The sequence below is a fragment of the Macaca thibetana genome, chromosome 5 (assembly GCF_024542745.1).
Source record: "Macaca thibetana thibetana isolate TM-01 chromosome 5, ASM2454274v1, whole genome shotgun sequence".
Taxonomy (NCBI): Eukaryota; Metazoa; Chordata; class Mammalia; order Primates; family Cercopithecidae; genus Macaca; species Macaca thibetana.
In genome coordinates, this window is record NC_065582.1 from 178737717 (window position 1) to 178760813 (window position 23097).

The 23097-nt window shown below is 51.7% G+C and overlaps 2 protein-coding genes across 4 annotated transcripts in view; both read left to right on the forward strand.

Annotated features, from left to right (window-relative positions):
* Positions 1 to 14286, forward strand: part of EVC (EvC ciliary complex subunit 1) — a 97601-nt gene extending 83315 nt beyond the window's left edge. For all 3 annotated transcript variants that reach the window (XM_050792090.1, XM_050792092.1, XM_050792091.1), the window contains 7 exons: positions 1429 to 1635; positions 4736 to 4880; positions 7549 to 7660; positions 11033 to 11159; positions 12371 to 12464; positions 13195 to 13306; positions 13841 to 14286. In XM_050792090.1, the coding sequence (XP_050648047.1) occupies positions 1429 to 1635; positions 4736 to 4880; positions 7549 to 7660; positions 11033 to 11159; positions 12371 to 12464; positions 13195 to 13306; positions 13841 to 13922 (879 nt within the window). In that variant the 3' untranslated portion in view covers positions 13923 to 14286. The remainder of the gene's footprint in view (positions 1 to 1428; positions 1636 to 4735; positions 4881 to 7548; positions 7661 to 11032; positions 11160 to 12370; positions 12465 to 13194; positions 13307 to 13840) is intronic.
* A 92-nt stretch (positions 14287 to 14378) lies between these two features.
* Positions 14379 to 20600, forward strand: LOC126955513 (uncharacterized). Its single transcript, XM_050792197.1, has 2 exons — positions 14379 to 14857; positions 14916 to 20600. Exons 1-2 carry the CDS (start codon positions 14379 to 14381, stop codon positions 15376 to 15378), a joined length of 942 nt encoding a protein of 313 aa, XP_050648154.1. The 3' UTR covers positions 15379 to 20600.
* Positions 20601 to 23097: the final 2497 nt, after the last annotated feature.

Sequence of the window (23097 nt, forward strand, 5' to 3'; positions counted from 1 at the left end):
CACTTTGGGAGGCCGAGATGGGCGGATCACGAGGTCAGGAGATCGAGACCATCCTGGCTAACACGGTGAAACCCCGTCTCTACTAAAAAAATACAAAAACTAGCCAGGTGAGGTGGCGGGCGCCTGTAGTCCCAGCTACTCGGGAGGCTGAGGCAGGAGAATGGTGGGAACCCGGGAGGCGGAGCTTGCAGTGAGCTGAGATCCGGCCACAGCACTCCAGCCTGGGCGACAGAGCGAGACTCCGCCTCAAAAAAAAAAAAAAAAAAAAAAACAAGTGAAGACAATGGAGCCCCCGTAGGGCCACCCATGTACCAAAAGTTTTTAGTATCACTGATATAATGAGAAATATACTGGAAAAACTGTACGGACAGGTGCAATTGTCATTGGGGGTGTGGTAGAGAAGGCCTCTGTGGTCTCTTTGAAGTGTGATGACAGATCGAAAGAAAGAATTAGCAAGTTGTAGAGCTGGCATTGACACCCAGGTAGGCTGACTCCAGGCCTCCTGCATGTAGCCCCCAAGCTCTGGGAGCAGCTGCTGCTCTTTGACCCACGAATGCGGCCCAAACCCACAGTCTCTTTAGCTCTATCCAGGAGAGCTCCAAGGAGCACGCAGGACTCACGGACCTCTCTCCAGCCCCACTGACTTCTTTCTGTCTTATTTCTACAAATAAAGGCAGTCCTCAGGGCCCTGTGTGCCCTGCCTCAGCTTCTGTGATGTCCTAAGAGACTCACATCTGGCTCCAAAACCTGGCTCTGCTGTGTGACTTTAGAAAGTTGCTTAACTTCTCCGAGCCTTTGTGTCCTCCTCAGTGCTAGTGTTCAGGTCTCATGATGTTCTAGAAGGATGAGCAAGGCCCCCCATCTTGTGAGGGGTCATAGATGGTACTGGGCGTACAGTTGGTGCTCAATAAATGCCCTTTTTCTTTTTCTTTTTTTTTTTTTTTTTTGAGACGGAGTCTCGCTGTGTCTCCCAGGCTGGAGTGCAGTGGTGTGATCTCGGCTCACTGCAAGCTCCGCCTCCTGGGTTCACGCCATTCTCCCGCCTCAGCCTCCCAAGTAGCTGGGACTACAGGCTCCCGCCACCACGCCCTGCTAGTTTTTTGTATTTTTAGTAGAGACGGGGTTTCACCATGTTAGCCAGGATAGTCTCCATCTCCTGACCTCGTGATCCACCTGCCTCGGCCTCCCAAAGTGCTGGGATTACAGGCTTGAGCCACCGCGCCCGGCCAAATGCCCTTTTTCTGGGGACACAGACACCTAACAGACACCTAACCTCATCCATTGATTTTTGCAAGCCCTTTCTGCCCTTTCTCCATCCCTTTTCCAATCCCTGGGCCCTGAACAGGAACAACCCCACATCCCAGTCCTGGCCAGAGCTTCTCTGTGAGGGGCGCACTTGGCCCGCACTCCCAGTACTTTCCCTCCCAGGAGACACGCGTGCTGGAGGAGGCCAGCCGGCTGGAGGAGGAGGCGCAGCAGACGCGGCTGCAGCTCCAGCAGCGGCTCCTGGCTGAGGCCCAGGAGGTGGGGCAGCTTCTGCAGCAGCACATGGAGTGTGCCATTGGGCAGGCGCTGCTGGTGCACGCACGGAATGCGGCCACCAAGAGCCGGGACAAGGACAGGGATGACTTCAAGGTATGCACTGATCTCTGTCCCTGGGGACACCGAGGGCAAGAAGGATCAGGGTAGGGTCCATGCCTGGGTCTGCTCCTTGCCACACCCTTCATGGAGCTTGTGGCCTAGTAGACTTTACCTGACTTCTCCATGACTTGTTTTTCTCATCCATAAGATGGGATCTTCTCCCTCACAGAAGGGGAGGATCAGTCGCAGCAGGTCACAGGTTCTCCTCCTGCTGTTAGGCCCTGCATTGCATCATCCTTAGCACGGGCTCTGTCTTTACAGCAGCACTGAGTGGGATGTGGTTTCACCCAGAGCCACACAGCCGGTCAGTGGCAGAACCAGGATCCGAACCCAAGTCCCTCTCTCAGAAAGAGACGTGTGCTTTCCGCACCCCTGGCCGCCTCTGCTGAGACACTGGAGCTCTCTGGAGTTCATCCTGACGGCTGAGCAATGCCGCGAAAAATCAGTTCAGCTGGAGTAGACAGTGGTTTAACTCCTTATCTATTGACGATAATCATAAACAATAGTGATAAAAATGATAACAGTAAGAAGTCACATTAGTGTTGCACTTAAGTCTAATTAAGTGCTTTTTCCAATCTCATCTTGTTGGATTTTCCCCACAATCCTTGCCTGGTCAGGATCACTTTTCTCCCTGTTGGGAAAAAGAGGCCTACGATTGGGCAAAGGATATATTCCAGCCTCCCACCTAGTGAGTGGCAGCGCTGGGGCTGCAGGAGAATGACCAGCACACACGCTGCGTCTGCCTAGTGCCTCCCTTACAAGCTGTAAGGAGAGGTGGGGTGTCCCTTACAGCACCTCGCTCGCTGCAGGCCACTGCAGGAAGGGTGTCTGTGACTGGCAGACAGCAGCAGGTTGCAGCCCTGTGCCCAGTAGGCAGCCCTGGCATCGGGAAGCACAGGAGCTCTTCCAGGAGCCTTCCAAGGGGTTCCTTTCATCTCATAAAGTGAGTCACTTTGTGCGTCTGTGCAGCAAAGAGGCTGGACCCACATTTCTGCAACACCCTGTCTTATTCTAAATCTCACATCTGCCTCAGATTATCCAAACATTAGGGCTGTGCCTGGCTGCTGATCTTGGGAATGTCACCCTGTCCCTGAAAGTGTCCACATGTTACCTAATAGGAAATGCTCGCTGCATGGAAATGGAATAAGGTATAAGGGTGTCGTGTTTTGTCCTCAGGTTTCCAGAGGGATTTTGAGTTGAGATTGGAAAATCAGTACCACCACAACTTCACACTTACAAAAAAGTAAAGTGAAGTGAGGCCAGGCGAGGTGGTTCACGGCTGTAATCCCAGCACTTTGGGAGGCCGAGGTTGCCAGATCACGAGGTCAGGAGTTTGAGATCAGCCTGGCCAACACAGTGAAACATGTCTCTACTGAAAATAGAAAAATTAGCTAGCTGTGCTGGTGTGAGCCTGTAATCCCAGCTACTGGGGAGGCTGAGGCAGGAGAATCGCTTGAACCTAGGAGGCGGAGGTTGCAGTGAGCCAAGATCGCACCACTGTACTCCAGCCTGGGTGATATAGCTGGATTCTGTCTAAAAAACAAACAAAAAACAAAACAAAACAAAAAAACAAGAACATTGAGTTTAGTTTCTAGAAGAATGCTCATTTATTCAACCTGTATTCAGAAGCTTCCTGGAACACTAGTGCAAATGTGTGTGCCTATGGGTACGGGAGACTGGCCAGAAGGAAACTGAGGAGGAGGAGAGAAGGGGTGGCCAAGGATGGAGGGCCTGGGGAAGGGAGGAGAGGTAGGTGCAGAGTGGGGTGTCCGCCACTCTACTCTGGCAGGAAGGCAGGTGCACACAGGATGTGAAGATGTGGGTGGGCTTGCTGACCTTCGGGGAAAGAGGATGGGAGCTCCCGATAGGAAGTGCAAAGCCGGAGCCCGGGTCCTTGGAGGGGTAGAGTGGGAGCCCCCTTTGCAGATGGGGCAGAGGAGAAGGAAAGAGCCATTGGCAGTAAGGGACGAGCAGGGGCTCGGGAGTTAGAAGACCAGCTCAGACCTGCGCGGCCACCCCGGACTGTACAGTCTCCTCACCTCCGCAGCCTCTGCTCCACACCTGTGTGCTCTGGTACCTTTCTCAGATGCTGCGGTGAGAGTAAGTGGGCATTTTTTCTTACCCAAAGCCTAGCACCATCCAATAAATATTCATTGAAATGGAGCTTTTCTGGTTTTTGCCCAACCTCTTATGAGGAAAAGGATGATAATTGTCAGTGCACAACCAACACATCCCCAATGATGGGATGTCTCAGGGTCTCCTGTCTTTTCTGCTTTGGTCTGAAGATGTATCACGTAGAAATGCATGTAGCTGCAAGTAATATGGCTCAAAGAAATAGCCCATAGCACAAGAAATGTGGAGGTGCTGCCACAGTGGCTTTGTGATGTGACCAAGGACAAGGCTCTTTCTTTCTCACCCTGCATTCTTGCTGTTAATTCGTTGCTTCATAGTCTTAAAATGGCCACTGTCACTCCAGACATCAGGCCTGCATTCCAGGCAGGAGGAGGGAACAGCAGTCTTTCACCTGCTGATCCTCCACCTTAATGTTTAGAAACGGAAGGCCTTGGCACTTTGGGAGGCCGAGGTGGGCGGATCACCTGAGGTCAGGAGTTCGAGACCAGCCTGGCCAACATGGCAAAACCCCATCTCTACTAAAAATACAAAAAATTAGCCAGGCCTGGTGGTGCGTGCCTATAATCCCAGCTACTTGGGAGGCTGAGGCAGGAAAATCACTTGAACCTGGGAGACAGAGGTTGCAGCGAGCCGAGATCGTGCCACTGCACTCCAGCCTGGGTAACAGAGTGAGTCTCCATCTCAAAAAAAGAAGGGAAGGCCTCTTAGCAGACTTTCCCTAACATCACATTTCATTGGCCAGAACTAGATTAAACAGCCAGCCCTAGACATCCCTGACCTAAGAAGATAGGATTCCCGTGACTAGCTTAAACCAGCCGTGCACTCTGCCTGCTTCCTGACCAATCCAGGTTGGTGAGCAGGCGGAAGATCTGAACCAGGGCATGGGGAGGCAGGGACTGGATGGGCCGTGGGTGGCTCCCACGTGTGACTTCTCTGCTGTCCCCGTCCTTTCTCCCCTCAGAGGACACTGATGGAGACAGCAGCGGAGAGCGTCTACGTGACCAGCGCTGGTGTCAGTCGCCTGGTGCAGGCGTATTACCAGCATATCGGAAGGATCATGGAGGACCACGAGGAGAGAAAACTGCAGCACCTGAAGACCCTGCAGGGTACGGGACCCCCCTCGGGGAAGCCCCAGAAGAGGCTGGCAACGTGTGCTTTTAGTTTGGGGCAGAACAGGATGTCAGATGTTGTGAATTTTATTTTTGGGAATTTAATTCTTTCAATGTTTTAATGTATTTATTTATCCCCTGCTTTGTCTCAAAAAGCCTTTTTCAAAAGGCACTTAAAGAACCATATGCACGAGGACACATCCAGTGCAATGGGAGTGTTTTAAGTCGATCACTCAGGACAAGGATAGGATACTGAGATGGAGTCAGGGCCAGGGCTTATCTAGGACAGCAGTCCCCAGCCTTTTCAGCACCAGGGACTGGTTTCATGGAAGACTATTTTTCCACAGACCAGGGTGAAGGGGAAGTGATTTCGGAATGACTCAAGCACATGACATCCATTGTGCACTTTCTATTATTATTACATTGGAATATACAGTAAAATAATTATATAACTCACCATAATGCAGAATCAGTGGGAGCCCTGAGCTTGTTTTCCTGCAGCTAGACAATCCCATCTGGGGGTTATGGGAGACAGTGGCACATCATCAGGCATTATATTCTCATAAGGAGCACACAGCCTAGATCCCTCGCAGGTGCAGTTTGAAATAGGGTTCATGCTCCTATGAGACTCTAATGCCGCTGCTGATGTGACAGGAGGTGGAGCTCGGGCGGTAATGTGAGCGATGGGGAGCAGCTGTAAATACAGATGAAGCTTCGCTCACTCATCTGTCACTCACGTGCTGCTGTGTGGCTGGGTTTCTAACAGTCCAGGGACCAGTACCAGTCTGTGGCCCAGGGTTGGGGACCCCTGATCTAGGACATCTGCCTGCAAATCCTAATTAGACATTCAGTGATTTTGTCTGTGAGCTTCCTGGTGGTCAAAGAGATGGAGGCCTACTTAGTTAAAGCTACCACAGTGACCATGAGCCCAGTGGCCCAGGGGGTGTTCGAGACCCCAAGGATTTTCCCGCATGGGTTCTTGTAAAAGGCCATCCTGGGGTGATGGAAAGGACAGTATCCCCAGTTCCGGGAACATACAGGTAAGGATGGTTGGAAGCCAGTTTCATAAATGCCACTTCTTATAACACCCTCCCCTGAATCCAGAGCTTCCGAGCAGGTGGAATTCCTCTTCTCTGATGGGCTTTGCCTGGCATGTCCAAGGACCGGAGTTGGAATCGATCCCGGGAGAGGCTTCCCTGAGTGTTTCTCCTCTCAGCTGAGCCCAGAGGCCACCTCTGTCTGCCCCTTCTCCTGAGGAATTTGAGGCCTAGATTCAAATAAAATCTTGGCATGTGCCCAGAGATCTGCCAGGTTTTCCAAAGGAAGAGCTGGGCTCATTTAGCAGGAGACAGACATTGCTTGCTGCTGCAGAACATTCCAGAACTGGGGCATGTCTCTTTCCCTCGGTAGGCCTTGGTTTCCCCATCTGTGGGACTAGGGTTGGAGACTGCCGCGCCCCAGCCCCCATCCATCCTCTCAGCTCTTATTTCCTGCTTCCTGATACCCCAGCTCTAATGCAGGGATTTCACAGTAAACACATTGAAACAATATAGCTTAACTTAAGCCACATCAACTCCTTTTTCCTTATTTAGTAATCTGTTTTATTTAAGAGTCATACATACTATGTCCCAGAGGCCATCCAGGTTAAATCTCCCTGTAAGTGCCAGCAAGCTCACCCAGCTAGTTAAGTGTGATGGGCCTCCTGCCATGGCCACCGATACTTGAGTTGGGTTTTCAGCTGAGAGGTACCTTGAAGAGGTAGTCTTATAGTTAGTTGCCTGTCCAAACCAGGGGCATTATTAATAATTATACTGGGATGACCAGGTCTAAACCATGCCTGTCTCAGGCAGCCTCATCACTTTCCTTTTTTTTTTTTTTTTTTTTTTTGAGACTGAGTCTCGCTCTATCGCCCAGACTGGAGTGCAGTGGCATGATCTCGGCTCACTGCAACCTCTGCCTCCTTTGTTCCAGCAGTTCTCCTACCTCAGCCTCCCAAGTAACTGCGATTACAGACACATGTCACTACGCCTGGCTAATGTTTGTACTTTTAGTAGAGACAGGGTTTCACCATATTGGCCAGGCTGGTCTCGAACTCCTGACTTCAGGTGATCCACCCATCTCGGCTTCCCAAAGTGCTAGGATTACACGTGTGAGCCACCTCACCCCGCCTCACTTTACTTTTAAAGCTTTTAAAAGTCAAGAGTTTTCTGAGCAGCTTAATCTGCAAACAAGAAGGAGTTCCAAGATACGGAGCATGACTTCAGAGCCCAGACTTCCTAACTCCCTGGAGGGCACCCACTTCAGCACTGTGCCCTCACTCCGCCTGGCCAATCGCTTTTCCTTTACAGTGTGGCTTTTGAGTTCTTTGTGGTGCCCTCTCAGTGTGGACTTTTTCTTAGTCAGCCCCCCTTTCTCCTGATACAAGAAAGCTGGAGGTGAAGCAGGTGGACAGGGCGCATCGTAGATAGTTTCCTTCTGCGGTGCCTGGTCCGTGATGGAAGCCGTGTTGTTGGCACACACAACGCCCTGTCCCTGTGTTGGTGGAATGACACACTGTTTGAGAGCTGGTGTGTCCCGCTCACCCTGCACCCCGGCATCTGCCCCAGCCCTGGCACAGTCGACCTTCCAGACAGAGCCCCTGATTGTCTTGTGTTAAATGGTCTAGGTGAGAGGATGGAAAATTACAAGCTGCGGAAAAAGCAAGAACTCAGCAACCCTTCATTGGGCAGCAGGACGGCAGGTGGTGCTCATGAGACCTCCCAGGCGGTCCACCAGAGGTGAGGTCCCAACTGAGGTCCCATGTAGGGACGTCCTCTACCCCTTCACATGTCTGTCTGTGGCGCCGTCAGCAGGTGCCATCGTGTGCATTGCCCGTGGACTTGTGCGCTATCAGCCTCCCTCACCCACTGCCTCTGTCCTGGTCTCTGCCCTCCACGCAGCACCTGGAATGGCACCTGGCACAAATGAATGAGCAGGTCAAAGTGTGGTGGCAGCTTCATTCCAGGTTTAAGTGGCATTCGCAGCCCGGACATGTGCCTCCCTTCTCGTACTTGGGGCATTCTCAGAAGCAGACCTTGGCGAGGATTTGGGGGCAGGTTGTTTACCTGGGAGGTGACCCGCAGAAGCACAGTGAGAGGACAGGGAAGTAAGGAAGAGGTGGCTGCTTCTTGTAACTGTGACCATCACAATGAGTGCAAATGTAACAGCCCAAGCCATGCAGACTTCCTATCCCGCCATGCTGGAGGTCAGAAGGCAGGCTTGGCTCTCCTGGCTTCTCTGGGCCTCACAAGGCCTGAGGGAAGGGGCCAGCCGACCGGGCTGTTCTTAGGAGGCTCAGTAACAGCTGTCAGGAAACACCCTGCTGCAGGATTTGCACAGACTGAACTTGCCCTGACTTTCCAGGCTCCCAGCAAACTACGGTCCGGCAAGTCCTCAGATGTGGGGCGCAGAAGCATCACTCAGCTTTCCTGCTAAACTTGCAGGTTCTGGGCCCACACTTGGAGACTTGGGCTTAGAAAGTGTGAGGGGAGCCCAAGAATCTGAATTTTAGCCGCACCCTTCCCCACCAAGGGATTCTGATAGATGTGGTCCAAGGGCTTCACTTTGGCCCAGGTGATCCAAGAGAAGGAGCCTCAGCAGCCACCTGGGCCAACCTGCTTTATGGAAGAGGAAAAGGAAGCCCAGTGTTGGGAGAGGGGGTACATGAGGCCATCTGTGACTCACAACTTATATATGGCTGTTGACACCCTTTCCTCCCAGCCGCACCTCCTTGAATTCAGAGAGGCAGTTTCTTTTCTTTTTATTTTTTTTGAAGGAGTGCAAGTACAATTTTGGGACATAGCTATATTGAATAATGGTGAAGTCTGAGCCTTTTATTGTAACCACCACCCAAATAGTGTATGTTTTACCCATTAATTTCTCATCATCCACTCCCCTCCCATTGTCTCGCCACCCTTCTGAGTCTCTGTTGTCCATCCTTCCACTCTTTTTTTTTTTTTTTTGAGATGGAGTCTTGCTCTATTGCCCAGACTGGAATGCAGTGGTGCGCTCTCAGCTCACTGCAACCTCCGCCTCCCAGGTTCAAGCAATTCTTTTGCCTCAGTCTCCCGAGTGGCTGAGATTACAGGTGCCCACCACCACACCCAGCTAATTTTTTTTTTTTTTTTGCATTTTTAGTAGAGATGGGGTTTTGCTGTGTTGGCCAGGCTGGTCTCAAACTCCTGACCTCAGGTGATCCACTCGCCTTGGCCTCCCAGTGCTGGGATTACAGGTGTGAGCCACCATACCCGGCCATCACTCCACTTGCTGCGTCCATGTGCACACATTATTGAGCTCCCACTCATAACTGAAAACATGAGATCTTTCTGTTTCTGAGTTGTTTCACTTAAGAAAATGGCCTCCAGTTCCATCCACGTTGCTGCAAAACACATGATTTCATTCTTTTTTATGGCTGAGTAGTATTCCATTACGTATATGGACCACATTTTCCTTATCCAGTCCTCCACTGATGGACACTTCAGTTGATTCCATATCTTTGCCATTGTGAATAATGCAGTAAACACACGAGAGCAGGTATCTTTCTGATATATTGATTTATTTTCCTTTGGGTAGATACCCAGTAGTGGGATTGCTGGATCAAATGGTCATTCTATTTTTAGTTCCCTGAGAAATCATGCTATTTTCCATACAGGCTGCACTGATGTACATTCCCACCAGTGGTGCTAAGTGTTCCCTTTTCTCCACATCCTCACCGTGTTATAGTTTTTTTAGCGATAGCCATTCTAACTGGGGTAAAATGATCTCTCCTTGTGGCTTTAATTTGCATTCCTCTGATGATGGGTGATGCTCAGCGATTTTTCACGTGCTTCTTGGCCATTTGTGTGTCTTTTTTTTTTTTAAGAATGTCTGTTCATGTCCATAGGCACGGTTTCTAGTGGAACTCGGCCTCCTTGAAGGTGTGAGAGAGGCTGCACCCTGGAGCACTGGCCTCAGCTGTGCCACATGAGTGATTTGTTTACTGTCCACCCCCCTTCCTGCCACTCAAACTAGAGCTCCATGAGGACAGGGACTGTGAGTCTCTGTTCACACCTGTGTCTCAGAACCCAGCACAGCACTTGACAGGCCAGAAATACTTTAATGTATGAATGAGTGCATGGATGGATGGAGGGAAGGAGGGAAGGAGGGAGGGGTGGAGGGATGGATGACGGGGTCTTGTAGGATGCACAGGAATTTGCTGGGCAAAAACACAGAGATGAAAGGTGTTACTGGCAGACAGAAGAGCATGAGGTAGAAGCAGGGTGGCATTTTCACACCTCCGGGCACTCCACACGCACAGCTGCCTGTCCATGCTAAAGGTGGCCCTGCCTTCAGGTCTGGAAATTTGAACCCTTTTAGAAAATCTGCCCTAAAAGATGGGAGGGAAGCAGGCAGGCAGGGAGTAATAATGGAAACAGGGTGGCTGGATTTGGATGTTCCTGTTTGCTGAGGAACTGAGGGCATCCAGAGAGGTGGGTGGGCCCTGGGGCTCAGGGACCTGGCCTCTGCTCCAGCTCTGTCCCCCTCTCTGAGAGTAACAGGGCTGCCTGCCATATTTGGGATTTCCCAGAGGCTGCATCCCAAGAAGCTTCTCATTTTACAAGGGAGGGGCCAGGGCAATTCTGAGATTTAAAATCAGGGATGGGTAGCGGGTAGGCCTCTGCTCCTTTTAGAAGAATGCCCCTCCCTGGGGGTAAGACTGTTTTCTCATGAGAAGATGCCACCTTCTGCTCAGCCACCTCACAGATGTGTGTCCTCAGGGAGGCCCCCACCTCTCTGGGCTTCTTCCCCCTGGCTTTTCTACTCTGCTGCTGGTGTCATGAAGCTCCTCCAAAGATCACATGGAAACTGTGGGCAGGACTCTGTAAACTTCCATGTTGTAAAGGGCGTCCGCTTTGCTGGAGAGGCAGCTGCCTGCGGGGACTGGAGCTGGAGCTACTGTGAATGGTGCCCCTGATGGCCAGGCCCCTCTTGGGGCTCCCAGGGGTCAGCGGCCTCCCTGCCTTCCTTGTCCCTCCTTCCCTCCCTCCCTTCTCCTTCCTTCCTTCCTTCCTCCCTTCCTCCCTCCCTTCCTGCTTACCTGCCTCCCTGCCTGCCTGCCTTCCTCCCCGCAGGATGCTGTCCCAGCAGAAGAGGTTCCTGGCCCAGTTCCCGGTGCACCAGCAGATGCGTCTGCACGCCCAGCAACAGCAGGCAGGAGTCATGGACCTTCTGGAAGCCCAGCTGGAGACCCAGCTGCAGGTACAAGTTACAGAACTGGGCCTTCAAAAAGCAGTGGTTGACAGAGGAGCAGAACTAGCAAAAGCCAGCCTGTGACCGTGGGTCAGCCATGGGGACTGTTGTGAGGGGACTCCTTGGTCCCTGCACTTCCCTGTCTGTGGCATCGTTGACCCGCCAAGTCTCAGCTGCTAAGGGTGCGTCAGCCTCACCTTGGGACCCTGAGCCCCTGGAGGGCAGGTGTGGCCTGTGTGGATCCCTCCAGTGGCTGCAGCACCCCAAGCAGGGCCAGGCCCTGAGCAGCTGGTCAGGCCTCATCTATGGACCTGACAGAGAATTGGGCAGTTCCCTGTGTGTGCATGGCCACCAGGAGGCTTCCGGTGTAATGGTGACCTCTGTGTCACTCAGGCAGTGTTGGCGGTAGCTAAAGTTTACACTTTATTTACAGCAAACAGGAAGCTCAGCTCTCATGATAGAAGGTGCATATTTCATCACAGAAAATCCCATCTGTGTGAGGTTCTACAGTGAGATGTAAGGTGAGAGTATAAAGTGTGGCTAAGCAAAGTGGCTGCCTTTAAAAAACTCAAATCTTCCAGAATGGAAGCATCTCGCAGAGTGTTGGCTCTTTCTGAGTGTTCTCCACTGGCGATGGCAATCGCAGAGTACAATGATAACAATCCAGCAGTGGTGCCGATAGGTACTTACTGAGGGTCTATGATAGACAGTCATGAGCTGAGAGCTTTACACACTTTCCAACAAAAGAGGTGACTGCTACTGTCCCCATTACAGATAGACAAACTGAGGCACACACGGGTTAAGTTGCTATCCAGGGTCACACAGGTAATGCGTCATGGAACTCTGGTGTGTCTGTTTACACCACGGTGTTGGCAGTTAAGAGCCCAGCCGGTGGAGTCGGGCAGAAGCGGGTCCCATCCTATTCTGCTGCACCTGCTCCGGGCAGGTCACTGAGGCCCTCTGACCTCAGTGTACTCTGTCAACTGAAGACCGATGGCCGGTGTGAGTGAGGACCCACAGTTACGCAGCAGGAGCTGGTAGATGTCAGTGCGTCCTCCTGCTCCTCTCCTCTCTGGGATGTATCTTAGAAAATTCTCCTCCACGTTGGGGACATGGTGGCCAGCCTCGAGTGTCAGACTTCACCAAGGGGAGAGGGATTTAGAGAAGTCCGGAAGGCAGAGGGAGGTCCAGCTGAATGCTCCTCTCTGCTTGCATTTCAGGAAGCTGAACAGAACTTCATCTCCGAGCTGGCAGCCTTGGCCCGAGTGCCCCTCGCTGAAAGCAGACTGTTCCCCGCTAAGCGTGGGCTGCTGGGTGAGTCGCAGATGCTTGCGCTGCAGCGGGAAGCGCTCTGGGCTGAGAGATGTGGGTTCTAGTTCCACACTGGCTGCTCACTCGCTGTGTGGCTTTAGGCATTGTGCCTAGCCTCTCTGGGCTTTTGTGACCTTGTCTGTAAGTGAGCAGGCTTGGCTAGGCCACCCCGCAGGCCCGCTTGCTCTCTAGCATTGGATAATTCCAGTTCCTAGGTCTGGTGTTCACTGGCCGTGTCTCCTTACTGACTCCATTTTTCCATCTGCCAAGTGGGGATAATAAGCCCTCCTCCCACCCCTGCCAGCGACAACTTCAGTGACATCACAGGATGTTTTAGCCTGGTAATGGGAGAGCGACTCAAAAGGTGGTATGAGAACACAGAGATCTGTTAAAACAAAAGCTATCACACTGGTGCTGCGTTTTCAGTTGCTTGCTGCTTCGTTAAGTCTTCCAGTCAGCTGAGTGGAGTGGAAACCCAGTGGGAACCTAGCAGACTGCAGCTCAAGCCACGGCTCTGCCACTTACTGGCTTGTGCAGGCTTGGGAGAGTACGTCACCTTCCCGGGCCTCAGTTTCCTCATTAGTTGAGTGGCTGTAATAGCATAAGGTACCAAGCACACATTTGGCCCACACAACATGCTCAAAAACGTCAGGCTGGGTTGGCGTGAGGTTGCAAGAAGTTGTCACTTGTCTAAAGTCGCAGAGCCATGCCTGAGTTCATCTGTCCTCTACAGAGAAGCCCCTAAGGACTAAAAAGAAGAAGCCCCTGCCCCGGGAAAGAGGGGACCTGGGGGTGCCCAACGATGAGGACCTCGCCTCCGGGGACCACACCTCAGGCTCACTCAGGTACGACTGGGCCCCGGGCCTATTGCCTGTGGCTGGGTTTGGTAAATGCACTCAGCTGCTATGTGTCAAAAGTCTGGGCAGGAAAATCAGTCCCCTCAGAGGCATTAAATGTGAAGCTTCAAGAAATGATGGATATGAATGCAATTTGTGGGCAGTAAGCCATGATGATAGCAGGGGTGCCACATGGCTGATACCCTTCCTGTTTGTGTCTCATTTGGCCAGATGAGCCCTGACCTACCTCCATGCCCCATTGGCATCCAGCCTGAAGTGTTGGGCAGTCCCCTGTTTGACCAGGGCTGGCTGTGGTCATGGCACTTGCATGACCTCCTACCCAAGAGAGGGAAACAGGGATTCTATTTGTTTCTTAATGACTCAAATAAGATTGATTTGATCTTGTCATTTGATCCATGTCAAAGTGAAAATTGTTTTGACCACCTCTGGCTGCATTTTCATTTAATCCGATTGGGTAAGTTACGGCATCAGGATGGGCATGGAGTCAGCATCCTGACTGGCTGCCTTTCCTGTTTTCCGCAGCAAAAGGCTGAGTCAGCAAGAAAGTGAAGCTGGGGACAGTGAGAACTCAAAGAAGATGCTAAAGAGAAGAAGCAACTTGTAGTTTAAGACCAGACAGCGGGACAGGACCCAAAGCCCTGGGTCTGGGTGTGAACTCCGCCTTCCCTCCCACAGCGCCTACAGGTGGCGAGGAGGGAGAGGACAGTGGCATCTCTACATCACAGGCTCCTCTGAGAGGGATGGAGAAAGACTAGAAATGTGCCCTAAAAGCATAAATGAGTATGGTGGGTGCTGTCACCTGAGAAAACTAGGCATTCCCATGTTGGAAACACGTCTGTGTGAGTTTGCATCTCATTTGGCTTGGAGCGGTGGCTTGATGCCTCATGGATCCTTCTCCCCCAGGAGGGATGTCTTGAGGGGTCCGAGTCTCAGGCCAAGGACCCCTGATGCAGACCCTGCAATCCCTGGGCTGGAGGCCTGTCCTGGCCCACCTGGAGCTGAGGACACACAGATACATAATGACACCTGCAGAAATGTATTCTCTGAGGACACTTAGAATATGAGGAAGAGGGTGTGGCCCCACCCTCGCTTCACCTGTGGGGTGGCTTCTTCCAGACAGCAGACCCCCTCCCCCTGCAGAGAGATGTCATGGGGGTGCCTGCTCTCCCGGATAGATGCTGAGAGCATCCAGAAGCTTCCAGACCAGCTCCTTGTCCACCACAGCCAGGAGAGGCCTTTCCCACCTGGAGAGAAGCGAAGCTTCCAGACCAGCCCCTCACACCACAGCCAGGAGGGACCTTTCCCACCTGGAGAGAAGCTTCCAGACCAGCCCCTCACACCACAGCCAGGAGGGACCTTTCCCACCTGGAGAGAAGCTTCCAGACAAACCCCTCACACCACAGCCAGGAGAGGCCTTTCCCACTTGGAGAGAAACTTCCAGACCAGCCCATCTCACCACAGCCAGGAGAGGCCTTTCCCACTTGGAGAGAAACTTCCAGACCAGCCCATCTCACCACAGCCAGGAGAGGCCTTTCCCACCTGGAGAGAAGCTTCCAGACCAGCCCATCTCACCACAGCCAGGAGAGGCCTTTCCCACCCTGAGAGAAACTTCCAGACCAGCCCCTCATACACTACAACCAGGAGGGGACTTTCCCACCCTGAGAGAAGCTTCCAGACAAGCCTCTTGTCCACCACAGCCAGGAGAGGCCTTTCCCACTTGGAGAGAAACTTCCAGACCAGCCCCTCTCACCACAGCCAGGAGAGGCCTTTCCCACTTGGAGAGAAACTTCCAGACCAGCCCATCTCACCACAGCCAGGAGAGGCCTTTCCCACCTGGAGGGAAAATTGTTCCTTTCGTGGAGGTTAGGGACCGTCACCCTCAGCACTGTGAACATTTCGGGCGAGATCATTCTTCAGGGGAAGGAGCTGCCCGGAGCATCACAGGATGTTCCAGTGCCCCGGCCTCTGCCCACCAGATGCCAGCACTCCCACCAGTCGTGGCAACCAAGAATGTCGCCAGACACTGCCCTGTGTCCCCAGGGTATCACCCACTGCGCTGAGTCAAAGGGTGCCTGCCCTTGTCAAATCCAGGACATAGGCGTGGACATGTCCACAAATCCCCAGAACCTAGTGAGCCCTCTGGCTCTGGGAGCCTCTCTCAGGGATTTGCTGGGCCATTTGTGACTTCTCATTTCTTAAAACCTGAAATAGACTCTCTTAGTCAGGAACGAGTGACTCTTTCCCAGAAGTGGCCAAAACTTAATATCAGCGTGCTTTCTTCAATTTCCTCACCCATCAGCCAGTGGGCTCTCCAAAGTTAACCGACAGCTCCCTCTTGTGGTTCACTAAAGTATTTCATTATTCCATGGAGTTGTGCAAAGCTGTGGCTTCCTCGGTGCAATATTCTCAGAACCTGCTTTGCATAGAAATCCTTTTTTTTTTTTTTTTTTTTTTTTTTTTTTTTTTGAGACAGAGTCTTGCTCTGTCGCCCAGGCCGGAGTGCAATGGCACGATCTCGGCTCACTGCAAGCCCCGCCTCCTGAGTTCAAGCGATTCTCCTGCCTCAGCCTCCCCAGTAGCTGGGACTACAGGCATGTGCCACCACGCCTGGCTAAATGATTTTGTATTTTATTTTAGTAGAGACGGGGTTTCGCCATACCGGCCAGGCTGCTCTCGAACTCCTGACCTCGATCACGGGACCCCTCTCCTCTAAGAAGGCTCCTGGCTGTCTCCCCGCCACCAAGCTTGCGGCCAGACTCCCTGGCTGTTGCATGGAGCATTTTGCTTCCGGGGTGGCTTCCTCAGCCAAAGGGAATGTGTCATTTGCTGCTCGACCCTGCCCCACCCTTGCCGCCCAGCTGTTGTGCTGGGCACAGTCTGGGGCACAGGCCTCCATGATGAAGACACATGGGCTGTCGGTGCTTTCATCCGTCACAAACTGGCACCTGTACCTGCCAACGGGAGCATGATGGGGACTTCCACGCTGGAATTGCTCCCTGATTAAAATGAGATATGGCTATCTGGAAGACACTGCATGCCAGCCAGTGTACCTGGGCACAGACTCGGGGCCACCCTGGAGCTGATGAAGGCTTGAAGGATGGAAGGGCTGAGCCACACAAGGCAACACTCAGGGCCAGGGGAGAGAGAAGAGGATCAGCAGTGCGGCCCCAGGATGCCTCTCAGGTGCCCTGCCTCCACTTTGGTTACCATCCCCAGTTCTTATTATGGGCTGTGGGCTGTTATGGTGATGGACGGATGTGAATTTGGAAGGGGACCATGAGAGATGATGTATTATGATGAATTCATGAATTAATTCTTTGGTGAAAATAGCACCCTCTGGCCTGAGACCCCAGGATGAAGCCAGTGCGGTTCTTTGTACCCTCCCAGGGTGAGTGCACTCTCCCAGGACCCTCCCGGCCAGCCAGGGGTCACGTTCTGCACAGCGTTCCTCCTGAGGCCCTGGCCAGGGCGGTGCTGATCTTGCTGCCTCTCCTGCTCCTGCCGTCTGCCCATCACATGTTCTCCAACACAAATCTGCCTGGCCTTATGGGCGGCGTTCCCTGGCTCTTAGGAGAAAAAGCCAGATCTTTACCATGGACCATGAGGCCCAGAGAGGTCTAGGCTGAGCCCACCCCTGTGGCCCAGCAGACGCCCTTCCCCTTCACACCCGGCCCCTGTCTCCTCTCATGGCGTCACGTGGGCCACACCCCTTCCCCGCACTGGGCCTTTGCTCGTGATGTGCATTCTGTCTGGAAGACCCCTGCCCCCTCCCCAGCCCTCTGCCCAGTGGCTCCTAGCCACTCCTCACATGGAGGCAGGACTCACATCTCCAGAGATCCCCCTCTACCCCAACCCTGAACAAGGTCAGGGCCCCCCTTAGACTCTAGGTCCTGTGTGCTTTTGCTGCTGGGATCGGGGTTGGGGCGAGATAAATAACCTTCCTCTATTTCTTGTCCAAGTTCAGAACTATACACAGAGGTGTACAGTGAGACCCATGTAAACAATCCCATGAAACCCAACTCAACCGGCCCTTACCCAGATCCTCCAAATGTCCCAGGCCTCCCTAGTGTCACCTGATATGCAGTGGCATCAGCGGGAAAGGGAACAGTGGTCTTAAGGATTGCAGCTAAAAGATCTGACTGTGGCATTGTAAGCTATAAGGAATGTGTTGGTGAACCTGTGGCTAAGGCCAATCCCGGGCCTTGGTGGGGTCTGTGCACAGGTGTCAGAAGTGTGAGTTCCATTAGCTTTACAGTGAATCAGCTGTGGGGCACAGAGGGCAAGCTTTTCCTCCACCCTGTGAAGGCTCCTTGAGAAAGAACTGACCAAGGCAGACCAAGAGGAAAAAGAAAAGCATTCCAATGTAATGTGCGTGGCAGGGGGAATTGCAGGAGAGTGACGGCCCCACAAACCAGTGAGGTCCAGGTGCTTCCACACCCCTCCTCATAGGGAGTCGGGAAATGGGGGAAATGTGACTGTTTAGAGGGTAAAACATGATTTATAGGGGGAACGAATTGATCCAGAGGCAGGCACTGTCTTGGGAGTAATCCTTTCCAGACTGGCCAATCAGGTATTTCTCCTCCTCCCCAAAGAAGATTAAAAGAGAGAGAGGGAGAGGGGCCGGGGAAGTCCCCTGTGCTCTCCCCCAGACAGTGGAAGCCCCTCCCTCTATGGAGACCAGAAGAGTGGGAGAGGGGATTCTCTATTCTCCCCTAAATGTTTCCTCTATAGCCCTTAACAGAGTGTGCAATTTGGTGCTTTGAGGAATCATTTGATTTGCACCTGACATCCCCCCTGGAATGTACACCATTGACCGGCCACATGCCACCTGGTGTATAACAGGCATTCATGGTCACCTGGTGGAAGGGAGGGAGGGAGGCCTGGGAATATTCCTTTCCTCCCGTGGCATATGGATTGGAAGGAAGGGAGGGAGGAAGGCTGAGTATATACTTTCCTCCTGTGGTGTATGGATTGGAAGGGAAGGAGGGAGGGAGGGAGGCTGGGAATAAGTTCTCCCCATGGCATATGGATTTGGCTGTGTGTCAGCATTACCCAGGGGCTCATTAAAAACATTCTTAGCCCCATCCCAGAGATCCTGAGTCAGCAGATTGGACAATCTATTTTTTCCCCACTGGGCTCCCGCTGATGGGCTTGGTCCATTTCTTGATGCACCTCCTGCCCTCCAGCATGGCCTGCAATGCAGCCACCGGACTTGGTCTGAGGTCAGCTCTTCATCCGCCTTGTTCTGGCTGTGGTGGCTATGAACATGTACCTCTTGGGTCCTCAACAGCAAGGAGCAAAAACAACCAACATCCTGGGGATTTCCTGCCATGCTCGGAAATCCTTCCCTGTGTGAGCGTGGAGGTCACACTTCCTGCAGGGTGCTCCCAGTGCCTGCATGAGGCAGGGATATGGAGGCCTCCTGAGTCCGCATGACAGGGCTCCTCCAGAGGACAGCCTGGGCTCCAGGACCTCTTGCTCTACCTGCTGAGACTTAGAACTGTGCAGCCCCAGAGTCTTGCTTCCCTCCCTCCTTTCTTCACTCTCTTCCCTCCCTCCCTCCCTTCTTCCCTCTCTTCACTCCCTCCCCTCCCTCCGTTCTTTCCTTTCCTCCTCTGTCCTTCTTTCCTCCCTCCCTCCCTTCTTGCCCTGTCTCCCCTCCTTCCCTCCCTTCCCTTCTTCCCTCTGTCCCCTCCCTCTCTCCCTCCATCATGGGGCTCCCAGCTGCATCACAATCTGTGGACTCTGCCTCCTCTGGCTCCCTCCTCATTTCCCTCACAGGTATTTCCCCTAATACACATCTCACCCACATCTAATCCTGGCTCAGTGTCTGCGTCTCAGAGGACCTGGACTAAGGCACTTGCCGTCTCAGGCTTAGGGACCCTTCAACCTCCTGAGAACTCTGGGCCCAGGCAATCCTAGAGAACTGGCTCCTGTCCATGTTCTCCTTTCTCTGGAAACTGCTTAGACACCTCCTTCATGCTCTGAGCAGAGGCAGGACAGGTCAGGAGAAGGAATAGGGTGAGACCCCAGCCTGAAGGTCACAGGGACACCTGGTCCAGGAGAAATCCCCTGCAGCAGGCATTTGCTCACATGGCTACAGGTGAACGCTGGGATACGGAGTGTTCTTTTTTGCTACGAAACTAGAGTCATGGAGGTCCTGGTCAACATTCTTCCTTCCAAATACAATGGCCTGGATGGGGGAGGGCAGTGGCTACAGAGGCTTCCTGCTTCGTGTTGGGGGTCTTGTCCATTGCAAACTGGCACCAGCCGGGACCCCAGGCTACCCACGTGGTGTTTGGCTCCTGTCTGATAGCGAAAGGCTTTGAAGACCACATCCAGGCATAATGGATAGCCAGGCTGCCTGAGTGGTTTGATAGATCTCCCAGAAAACTCCCAGATGGACCCTGGACACCTGGCACAGCCATGCCACAGCTTTCCTCCTCCTGGGAACAGGCTACCAGTGAGAGGCTTTTACTCTGAAGCCAGGTGCACCAGGGCCCCGGGATCCTTTCCTCTAAAATCTCTGCAGGTCTGAGCTAAGAGAAAAATAGAAACCTCAAGTTGCTAAGAGCCCCTTTTGCTTAGGAAACTTCATGCTTTTTCACTTCATAAATGGACTTGATTGGAATGAACGTTTAGGCAAATAACATTGTCAATGGGCATCATCAAGGCCACATTCTGCCTTGGAAAGAGTAACACAGAGGAGGGTTACGTGCTTTTGTCAGAAGAGTAGCTCTGTTGAGTCTATAGAGATTTGGCCACAGGCTAAGGGTAGCACCTTCTCTTGTCCACTGTTTACAATCAAGGTGGTCAAACCAACCCTGGGGGCTAGAACATGGTAGACCCTGCTGGTGACATCTGAAAATGGTTTGGCTTTACGTAGATGAGGGAAGAGTATGTGCAAAGACCTTGCCCATTCTGTCTCACTTTTAAGAGTCAATATGCAATCTGGAGGCAAAGATAGACAAACCAACTGATATGGTTTGGCTGTGTCCCCACCCAAATCTCATCTTGAATTGTAGCTCCCATAATTCCACGAAGTGGGAGGGACCTAGTGGGAGATAACTGAATCATGGGGGCAGTTTCCCCGCATACTGTTCTTGTGGTAGTGAATACGTCTCAAGAGATCTGATGGTTTATAAGGGAAAACCCTTTTCACTTGGTTCTCATTATCTCTCTTGCCTGCCATCATGTAAGATGTGCCTTCTGCCATGATTGTGAGGCCTCTCCAGCCACGTGGAACTGTGAGTCCATTAAACCTCTTTTTCTTTATAAATTACCCAGTCTTGGGTATGTCTTTATCAGCAGAGTGAGAACGGACTAATACACCAACAAATGCAGAGGGGCCAGAACCAGCCCCTCCTGGGACATCAGAGCCAACGGTTAAGTGCTCTGGATCCAAGCCCATTTACTTCATGTTGATAGGTTGAAATTGGCCATGGCGAGAGACTTACGTTGAAACTTAATACCCAATGTGGCAGTACTGAAAGGTGTGCCCTGCTAGAGGTGATTGGGTCATGAGGGCTCTCCCTTCATGAATGGATTAATTCATTCATAGATTAGTGTATTAATGAGTCAATGGATTAATGGGTTATCATGGGAGTGGGACCAGCAGCTTTATAAGAAGACGAAGCGAGACTTGAACCAATACACTCAGCCCCCTCACCATATGATGCCCTGCACTGCCTTAGGACTCTGCAGAGTCCCCACTAGCAAGAAGGCTCTCACCAAATGCACCACCACCACCCCAACCTTGAACTTCTCAGTCTCAAAGTCTGTAAGAAACAAATTCCTTTTCTTTATAAACTACCCCATCTCAGGTATTCAGTTACAGTGATGCAAAATGGACTAAGACAGAAAATTGGTACCAGAAGTGGGGTTCACAGAACCTAACTAACACTACAAACAAGGGCTTTCTACCCCACCCACCTTCACCCATTGTTCAACATTGATTTGGCAGCACACTTCTGGACCACTGAATCAGAAGGATCCACACAGATATAATCACCTGACTTACAACAAAGGCCCCACTGCATCTTAATGGGGGAAAGAATAGTCTTCGCAATAAATGGTGTTGGGTCAATGGGAGATGATATGGGAGATGGAGAACCTTCAGTCCTACCTTATATTGTACATAAAGATTATTGAGAGATGGCTCATAGACCTAAATGTGAAAAATTAAACTTATAGAAAAAACCTAGAAGACTACTGTGGTAGGCAGAATAATCCTCGCCATCCCTGCCACCAAGATGACCACATCCTAGTCCCTGGGCCTGTGAGTATGTTATGTGACATGGCTAAAAGAATTGGGGTGCAGATGAATGAATGAGAATAAATAGCCTTCCTCTAAAACTTTCTGAGAAACTCTCTCTCCCTCCTTCCAAGATCTCAAGAGGTAAAAGGAAGTCACATGCCTTAAAAGGAGTGTTGCAGCTTAGTCGCCAAGAACTAAGGATTATCTGAGCCACCAGGTCTCCTATCCCCGGTAACTGTGCCTCTTGGAGGTGCTGGGGAACCTGAAGTTCGACATGGGCTCCAGATTATGCTGGCTGGACAGTGGTTCCCATGACCTGGGAGTCAGGCAAGCACCCCATCAGAGTCTGTCTTAGAGAAGGTGCTAGGGCTGCTTCTGCTTCCACTTCCACCCTGACAGGACTGAGGAGGTGAGGCCCAGAGAGCAGACTGGATAACTTCATCCTGCTAACTTTACTCTTCTGGAAGTTTCCCTTTATTAGTCCAAATGGGCCAAAGCTGAACATCAAAAATCCTTACCATCCATTCTTGGTCTTTCCATCCAAAAATCCTTACCATCCATTCTTGGTCTTTCCATCCAAAAATCCTTACCATCCATTCTTGGTCTTTCTCAGTAGTTAGTTAACCTTGTTTCAAGGAAGTCTATAACTGACCCTGAGCCAGCACTTCTTTAAACCTTAACGAAGGTATCCACACGAAGCTGAGGAGTAGGGGAGGAGAAGGACACATGAAAAGCACTGAGTTGATATGGGAGCAGACCATCCAAAGCCATCTGCCTCAAATGTCCTTGGAGCTCAGTAATTAGGAGCAAGGAGCTTTGGACTAGGGCCCAAAGTGCCTGGGTCCTAGATTCAAATCCTGGTCCCATCACTTCCTAAGTGTGTGATCCTAGACAAGTTATTGATCTCGCTCTGACTCAGTTTCCTCATTTGTACAATGGGGATTATAATCCCTACCTCATAGAGCACCTGGCATATAGCAAGCACTACACAGATATTAACCCATGTATTTATCATTTCCGCCAACTTCATCACCATCACCAACACCACCATCATCATCATCACCATCATCACCACTATTGTCACCATCATCACCATCACTGTCATCACTATTATCACCATTACCACCATCATTACTGTCACCACCATCATTGTCATCACTATTACTAATAGCTAATGGAAGCAAGCAACTTTGCCTGGTGTTTTGCCCCTCCTTTATTGTATCTCTAGCTCATGGAAATGGAGGGAATAAATGTGAAGTTTAGGAGACTGAAGTTTCCAGTCTGAGGCTGATCCATACAATATAAGAAGAAAGAGAGCCAGTAAAGGCCAAACAGAATGGAATAGATGCAAGAGTTGAGCCTATTTTGTGGAAGCCCGCCCATCAGCCATCTTCCCTCTCTTCTCCTCCTTGGGTCTCAGGAACTCAGCCTTCAGAAGTCATGAACTAAACCTCTCCTCCCACCCCCACATCCACCAGTCTGTAAGAGTGAGTCCTCAGGAAGCAGCCGCCACCATTCATTA